This window comes from Caenorhabditis briggsae (assembly GCF_000004555.2).
Source record: "Caenorhabditis briggsae complete genome, chrI, whole genome shotgun sequence".
In the NCBI taxonomy this organism is placed as follows: Eukaryota; Metazoa; Nematoda; class Chromadorea; order Rhabditida; family Rhabditidae; genus Caenorhabditis; species Caenorhabditis briggsae.
In genome coordinates this window covers 10,534,170-10,542,586 of record NC_013489.2, presented here as the reverse complement: position 1 = coordinate 10,542,586, position 8,417 = coordinate 10,534,170, and the positions used below count along the sequence as shown (strand labels likewise).

The 8,417-nt window shown below is 37.7% G+C and overlaps 3 protein-coding genes across 3 annotated transcripts in view; 1 reads left to right on the top strand and 2 right to left on the bottom strand.

Moving 5' to 3' along the window:
* The window catches only part of CBG12832, a gene marked incomplete at both ends in the record, with an annotated part of 8,925 nt that extends 7,364 nt beyond the window's left edge, over positions 1-1,561 (bottom strand). The window contains 4 exons of the mRNA XM_045241187.1: positions 59-632; positions 676-976; positions 1,024-1,133; positions 1,181-1,561. Of these exons, the coding sequence (XP_045094982.1) occupies positions 59-632; positions 676-976; positions 1,024-1,133; positions 1,181-1,561 (1,366 nt within the window). The remainder of the gene's footprint in view (positions 1-58; positions 633-675; positions 977-1,023; positions 1,134-1,180) is intronic.
* Positions 1,562-1,960: 399 nt separating this feature from the next.
* CBG12831 lies at positions 1,961-2,896 on the top strand (the record flags this gene model as incomplete). The annotated part of the gene is made up of 3 exons (XM_002640255.1): positions 1,961-2,053; positions 2,273-2,449; positions 2,753-2,896. Coding segments are annotated over 3 exons (414 nt in total), but the record flags the coding sequence as incomplete, so codon positions are not given.
* Positions 2,897-4,387: 1,491 nt separating this feature from the next.
* Positions 4,388-8,052, bottom strand: CBG12830 (the record flags this gene model as incomplete). Its single annotated transcript, XM_045241186.1, is given in 9 exon segments — positions 4,388-4,573; positions 4,585-4,803; positions 5,752-5,918; positions 6,105-6,438; positions 6,488-6,636; positions 6,943-7,333; positions 7,380-7,744; positions 7,883-7,991; positions 8,041-8,052. 9 exon segments carry the CDS (start codon positions 8,050-8,052, stop codon positions 4,388-4,390), a joined length of 1,932 nt encoding a protein of 643 aa, XP_045094981.1.
* Positions 8,053-8,417: the final 365 nt, after the last annotated feature.

Sequence of the window (8,417 nt, the reverse complement as noted above, 5' to 3'; positions counted from 1 at the left end):
TCCCACTTTTTCTTTTTCTCTCAGTTGGTGTGCTCTCAAAAATGAAAAGCTACCTAACTCATTTTAAGAAACGCCTCGATTGAATTCGATAAATGCTGAAATTTCGAGGGAAATTCGGAAAATCCTCCGAGAATCGATGGATCTAAAATTTTCTTTGCCAATTCCTGAAGTTTCGTGTTTTCCGCTTCCTTTTTAACATAATTCCTCGAAGCCACAACTCCATCGATTAGAAGTGTCTTGTAAGCCGTAATCAAAAATTCAGCAGTTTCTAATTTATCGATTTCTTGTGTATTTGATTGTTTCATTGATTTCCAACATGTGAATATCATTTTCTTCATACTTTTTGATGGTAAAATTGATAGCCTGGCTAGCTCATCAATCGGTTTCTCGCAAAAACTCTCGAATTTTTCGATAATTTCTTGAAGTTTCATTGAATTCTCTTCTATTTTCCACGTCTTCACTTCGACTCCCGCAGGAATATTCGAATTTCGAAAGGAAAAATCAGTTTCCGACTGTTCAATCCAATCTGATAAGTGTAAATTTGTTATCATAATCTGCCGTTTTGTGATTGAAGCTGTCCGACGAGAAGTGTTCGATGTTGCAGTGGTGAGAACGACGCATCGGAAGAATACCTAAATAATTCATTTACAAGCTGAAAATGAACAAAAAACAAACATCTTTAACAGTCAGCGCATTAATAATTGGTTTATATTTCGAACAACATTCACTGGGTTTTAGCTCCATTATAACGAGCCGAATCTCGTCTAGAAACTCCAGAGATTCCGAAGATTCCAAGATTTTCAAAGCGCACTGCGGTGTTGCGCACATCATGATCCTTCCAGACTCTTTCTTCATATTTTTAAACTGCGTCATCGTTGTGAACTTCGTCGTTTGCGATTCGAGACCCAATTGACGTAGAGAAGTGAGCCAGCTGTCAGAAGCGGTGACGAGAAGAATGCGGCAACGGGGAAACCATCTGAATAACAGATTTTCAGGTAAAAAGAAACTTTATTTGAAGCGAACTTCAAAAAATTGAACACAGTCATAGCGCAAATTCTTCCAGAAGACGACGACGCTGATGCAGGAAGAGCGATACAGCAATTCGACGTGGCAGTGCATTTCAGAAGATTTAACTGAAACGATTATAACATCAAACATCCGCCTAAAAACAGAGGAAAACCTCGAAATTCCGAATAGGTTCATCGATTGGATAGAATATTCCATTTCCGTGTATTCCATCGAATCCATTCGCAAGAAGATCCGATTTACTAGCGTTTCCGTTCGCTTTCTTCGCACTTCCGACTTTAATTGGAAACGGATGCTGCCAATCTCTTCCCATTCTCTTTTCAGCACTTTTCTGCAATGTCGTCGACCATTTTGTTGCTGATTTCGGTGTTGTGTTGACGCTCGATGTGCTCGGAACGGGTTTTTCGAAAAGAATCTGACACGATTCGTCGTCCAATTGATTATCTGATGATCTTGCGTTATTCTGATACTTTTCCTGTTGCTGTTTCGCGAAAAATTGCAATAATCCGGGTTTCGGCGTTTTCTTTGGTGGCATTTTTGTCTGAAAATCGGAAATTTGTGTGTGCAAAAATAAAAATTATGTCAAAAAATTCTTTTCAAGTCTGGCGCCGCGCGCCGCAAACACAAAGGCAACAAAATGCAGAAAAAAATAGAAAAATAAATCAGAAGGAATTAAATAAGAAAAATTTGAACGGAATTATTTACTAAATTTTTATGAGTCTTAGTATTTTTAGACAAGGAGAACAAAAAATAGGCAATTAGTCTTTGACTACACTACTCTTTGACTAGTTCGCTTTTCATTCTTTTCAGATTTTTTATAAAGTCAGCGAAAAAAATATATAAAATTCGGTGAAAAACGCTCGAAAATGATGTAATATCTCTAATAAGGGTCGTCGACCTAAGCCCCGCCCACATTGCACGCAAAGTATAGCAGACGGCGGAACCCGGGAGATGTCGGTACACCTGGGAGACCCCACTGTATAATCGCCTCGTTAGGTCTTTCGGTGAACATCACTCAATACAGCAGGTGATTCGTGATTGACCAATTACAGATGAAGAGCTATAAACGACCCAATTACTCACCTACCGCAAACTAGTGCTTCTACAATTGAGCATATAGACATTGCGTATCTTACTAACTGACCCTATAAAAGATCTACAATTGACCAGTCGCGAAAAAATTCTTGTTTTTCCTTTTTCAAAGTTCTTTCACCTATTTTGGTTATTTTTCATTTATTTTTTTCAGTTTCCTTCGCAAATTTTTGTCCGTAAATTATTATTTAACCTACAAGAGCATACTAGAATACTGTCTCAGCCAGTATTTTGCTTTTTATTTGCAGAAAAATTGGAAAAATGGCCAGGAGACAACTGTCGGAAGCTAGAAGTCGAAATTTCGGTTTATTCAGGAGATAGCACTGCTACTGTACTTTGAAAAGGTAAGAAGTGTTCAGAAAGTCCGAATTTCAAATCCAATTTTTACAGAGAGCCAGGAAATTCTCAATTTTCTGGTGAGTCCACTGAGTACTCCGGAAAAGAAACGACTGAATAAGAGGAAGGAAGAAAAACTGGAACAGTGGGTAGATTTGAAAAAAAAAATCTGAGAAAAAACTTTAGATTTCAGTCGGAAGTGTCAAATTCGCTGATTTCGAGAAAATTTCCAGCCGATAACTTCTGTCATATAGTACAAAAATTAGTGGGAGCTTAAAATTTCGATTTATCATTTCAGTTTGCTAACCGAGATTCTACAGCTTCTTCTCCTCTCCCACTTGGACCGTCATCGAAAAAGACAAAAGCTGACAGAAGTAGAAGCTTCGACGCCGTTCCAGCCAATACGATGACAGCGGAAGAGAATAATATAACTTTTAATTAATTGTTTTTTCGTTTTTCCTTGTTTTTTCTGTGCAATAAACAATTTTTAGCAGCTGCTAGCTTCCATATTCAAAAAAATATATGCCAATTTTTGCTCTCGCGACAAGCCAATTGTAGGAGATTTGCTCGCGATAGAGCGAATATTGATCGTTTGCGGTGGCGCGTTCGCGATTGGTCTGTAAATGGCCTGCGGCAGGCATGTACCGATGTACCCATGGCGATTTTCCGCGAACAATATTTCACCTATTATAGACGCTGCGCGAATCACCTGTGTAATCTCTTCTGAGTCGGCTGAGATCCTAAGGATGGTTGGCAGGCAGGGGAGCTCCTAGGTTAGTATGCATACTCCCTAGTGGCTCAGCAGAGATCGTCTGATAGGATCCCCCGAGATAACCGCGGGTACATCCCGGGAATGTTCTGAGCTCTGAATGGCCTGTGTTGCAAAAAAAAAACTAAATCCGAAGTATAGTTTTGATAATATGCTTAATTTTCGTCAGCTTTTCAGCTTTTCATCAGCTTTTTCAGCTTTTTCAGCTTATTTCAGTTTTTCCAGCTTTTTTCGGCTTTTTCAGCTTTTTTCGGCTTTTTCAGCTTTTTTCAGCTTTTTCCAGCTTTTTCAGCTTTTCGTCCGTTTTTGTTTGTCCGCTTAGGTTCGTCAAGTTTGTCCTTCAGGTCCATTTTTCGTTAGCCAGGTCCATCCGTCAGATTCGTCCGTCAGGTTCGATCGTCAGGTTCGATCGAACCTGACAAAAGAACCTGACGAAAAAACCTGACGAAGAAACCTGACGATCGAACCTGACGATCGAAACTGACGGACGAACCTGGCAAACCTCTGTCAGGTTCGACAGTTAAGTTCGACTGTTTGGCGACGCCACGCGGTCGAACCTGACGAAAAACGCTGACGGACGAATCTGACGAAAAGACCTGACGGACTAACCTGACGGACGAACCTGACGAACCTGACGAAAGCGGAACAAAAAAACGGACAAAAAACGGACAAAAAACTGCCGAAAAGCTGATGATAAGCTAAAAAATTAAACATTTTACCAAAAATTTACTTCGGATCTAGCTTTCTGAAATTAAAAAATTATATAATTCTGAATTTCTGAAAATGTGAATTTCTGGTATTCTGAAATTTATTTTTTCTGAAGTCTAAAAAATTCAGAACTTCAGAATCTCAAATTTTCAGAATTTTAAAATTTCGTAACTACGGAATTTCAGAATCTAAGAACTACAGAGTTCCTGTATTCCAGACTTTCAAACATCGTGAATCTCCAAATTTCATATTTTCAGAATCTCGATATTTTAACATTTCAGAAAGTCAGAATGTCACAAGGTGAAATTCGGCGACTATTGTTACGTTGAAGCCCATGCTCGATTCTATAAATGTTTCAGAATTTAAGAATTTTTAAAAGAATTCTGAAAATAAAACAGCCTAAACAAAATCTTTATTCAGAGAAAAAAACATTGATTTAAAACTGATAGAAAGAGTTCATTTAGCCGATTTTTCAACTTTTTCCACACATTGAACAATCCCTGTCATTGAACATCGATTCTCTGGATCCGGAACAAAAACCTTTTCAGCCACATATTTTCGAAGTGAATCTGGTGCCGAACTCGACAATTTTAGAAATTCTCTCTTCTTGACCTGCAGAAAATCAATGTTTCGATTTTTGATCTAATTAAAACCTGAGCCCGAATCGTTTGTGCATTTTTCCCGTCATGCGGTTGCTGTCCATTCTCAAAAATCTCCCAAATGACGCATCCAAATGAGAAGACGTCGGTTTTCGGTGTGAACACAAACAGCTCTAAGGTCTCTGGGGCCAAATATCGAACCGGAATCTTGCAATGCTCCTTCATTTCGTAACGATCCGTTAGTTTCGCTAGTCCGAAATCAGAAACTTTTGGCTGAAAATTTGTTTTCGATTTCAAGAAGATCAGGAATTATGGGATTGAATATATTTTCGATGAGATTCTGTTAGGAAAAATGAAAAATATTATTCTGCTACGAAAAATAAAAGCTGTGGAAGAGAAACCAGAGTTGCCTTGTAAGGAGGTCCTACAAGGAAAACTACAGTAACCTAAAAATATTTGGACTTTTATCTTGATTTTCGGTTTTTCAGTCAATTTTCGAACAGTTTTTGAATACTGTTTTGATGTTAACTTTTATAAATTTGAGACTCCATCTAACAAACTGGTTTCGTTGTATTGTGACACCTAGAGCTTTAAAATGACTATACTAATGACCCACTTCCCAGAATTTTGAACTTTCTGACCCTACATGCACCTTTAAAGTCGAAAAACCAAAATGGGCGGATCCTAGTCGTGTTTATACTCATTTTGAAGCTCTCCGTGGTGCACCAAGTTTGTAAAATTATGTTTATCAACAAAACTTCAAGAAAGAAGAAAGTTAGCAAAAGCGAAATAAACTTTCCTGTACTTTTTACCAAAAATGTTTAATTTCCGACTTTATTGAGAAACTGAAAACTCGAAGAAAAGCGCTGAAAAAAAGATAAAATAAATCCGGGGAATAAACATATTTTTAGATTACGGTAATTGTCGTTGTGGGACACTCGACCTCATCTACTGGAGTTTATTTTAAAAAATTTCCAAAGTTTCCCGGAAAATGTTTAAATCTTGAAAAAATTTCGAAAAAATTCTGGCCAGAATAAGAATATGAATAGCTGACAGCAAGTTTTGAACAATGTTTCAGATTTTTGATCTCTTTAGAATCCGCAAATCGAAATTTTCAAAGCATTCCAAAAACTTAAGTAAATAGTGAAACAAAAAAGTTATGTATTCATTTTACTAATTTTCGATTTTTAAAATTAACACAGATCATCTAAAACAACTCACCGTCATGTTCTCAGTAAGAAACACATTTCTCACTGCCAAATCTCGATGAATAATCCGTTGGGAGTGAAGATATGCAACACCACGAGCAGCTCCAAGAACGAAATTCAGCTTGTCAGAAATCGTTATCGTTTTGTGATTCTCTTTTAGATATTCACGAAGAGCGCCATCTGGAAAAATGAAATGAGGAATGCCTACCCATGCCAAGCTCAAATATCTCGATTTCTGTGAAAGATATCAAAAAATTTTCAACTGATAAAATAATTGTCATAACATCACCAATATTTTATCAGTTGACAAATTTTTTGATATCTCTCACAGGAATTGAAATAATTGAGCTCAAAATTTCAACTCACTCGCACACAACTCATTCATCAGATACAATGGTTCACGAAGGACCGAGACTCCATAAGTCCTCAAAACATTTGGATGATCTAGACGTCTCATAACTCTAGCCTCATGAAGTAACTCATCCACTTGATCTCTTGTAATTGATTCTAACGAATTCTTCAACATCTTCACTGCCACGTCAACAACTGCAACAGTCTTTTTTGGATCTTTTGTAGTCATTCTTCCGACTCGAACATCTCCAAATGCACCTTCTCCAAGTTTCTTGGACATTAGTTCAATGTCGTCTTGATGGAATTCCCAAACAGAGAGATGACACGGATGGAGGAGTTGGAATTCGGACTGACAGTTATTTTAAAATTTTTGAAAGTTAAGTTTTAGATTTTTATACTTCTTTGTAAGTGGCTACTGTGCCCTGGTAGTATGAAAAGAAATCCGCAACTTTCATAAACCATTTTATGGAATCGATTGAGAATTTCCCATCGTTGGTTTTGATTACCAGATTTCGACAACTCGATTTTCCAGGAGACACTGCTTTCCCTTTTGAAAAATAATAATTTTTTAAGGAGGATTGCTGTAGTTGAAAATATTTGAAAATTTGCAAGGATTACTGTAAAGTCAAAAAAAATGTGAAAAAAAGGATTACTGTAGTTGAGAATTTTTGAAAAATGGGAAGGATAGATTAAAGTAGTTGAAAATGAAAAGGATTACTGTAGTTTCACGTATTTGAAAAATGGGAAGGATTACTGTAAATATAAATTATTTTAAAATGATAAGGATTACTGTAGAGTCTAAATATTAGAAAAAAGGTTTAATGTAGCTGTGAAATAGTAGAAAAAAACTCACTACTATGAACCGAAATCACAAAAACCTTGTTATTGTCCTTTGACCGATTCTTGGACCCTCTCGCCTTCGATCCTCTTTCCACACTTTTGGCTCCTTTCGATGCCTTTTTCTCATTCTCCTTACACGGTTGAACCGAAAGACGTACCAGCCAATCACCCGAATTTTTCAACAAAATTGTCACGTCTTCTCTACAAATGTATCCATGAAAATTGGGCATTTTGCAGATATGCTCTTCCAGAGTTTGAAAATCTTTTTTTGTAGTTTGAGGACGAGCACTGTGCCACGAGGAGCCATAAGTAGATGATGATTCTTTGACGACTTCTTTCTGAGCGTCGGTTTTCGGAGGTGATGAGGAAGACTCCTTAACGTCGGCTTCGCAAGATGGTTTCTTCTGAAAATTTGTGGAATTTTGCGAGGATCCAAAATACAACTAAAACCAGTTTTCTAGGTCTTTCCCAGCGCGAGTTATATCCATTTTTGCATTTTCGAAAGACGCAGAGAAACGAGAGCGCTCTCGTTTCTCTGCGTCTCTTTAGAAACTCAGTGAATACCTTTGCTCTAATCCCTCGTCCACTCAGTTTATCAGCACTCGACTCATTTTTCTCCCTGCTCTGTTTGTTTCCTTTGTTGGAACTTGGATTTGGACTTGGAATTTTTGGTGTGGCCGGGGATTTCAGATCCTTCTTCTGAGCCGTCGCAGTTTTCGCTTCTTTATCTCGAGATTCTTCCTGTGCTTCCATGGACCGTCGTTTTTCAGCTGGGCCTTTTTGTAGGTTTTTCCCCTTATTTTGCCTCATCTTAACTGAAAATTTTCAATTTACGCGAACCGCATTTTTGAAGTATTCAAATGGTATACTTATTCTCCTTTGACGCTCATTTAATGTGCTAACCATTTTTTGAAAAACTAAATAATTGTTGTCTAATAAAATGTAATAATAACCTGGAGATTTTGCAGTTTTTGCCTCAACCCCTCTCTCTTTTTCATCACGTGCGGAATCGGCGTCATCTTGAGAGTGCAGCTCTTTGCTTTCTCGATTTGCATCCGTTTCCTGGAATTTTCAGATTTTCTAGTGACCCCAGTTTTTTTCAGAAAAAAACCTTTCTCGCCATTAGCTTGAATAGATTTTTTGAAGACTGATTAATTCAAGACAGACACCTATTAGGTTGGCGGGAAAGTCTTTGTCACTTTTTCAATAGTTTATTTCTCAAAGAAAAAATAACCGAATAATTAATTATATTGTCCATCATTATCAACAACATGTCTCCAACGTTCCCTCAATTTATGGATTCCATTGCGGTAGAATCCAGCCGGGCGTGAGGCAAAGTATTGTTTGAGTGCCGCTTCGACCGCTCCACGGGAATTGAAGCTTCTTCCTTCGAAGGCACGTGTCATATCGCCAAATAACCAATAGTCGGAAGGAGCAAGATCAGGAGAATACGGGGGGTGAGGGAGAACATTCCATCCATATCCCATC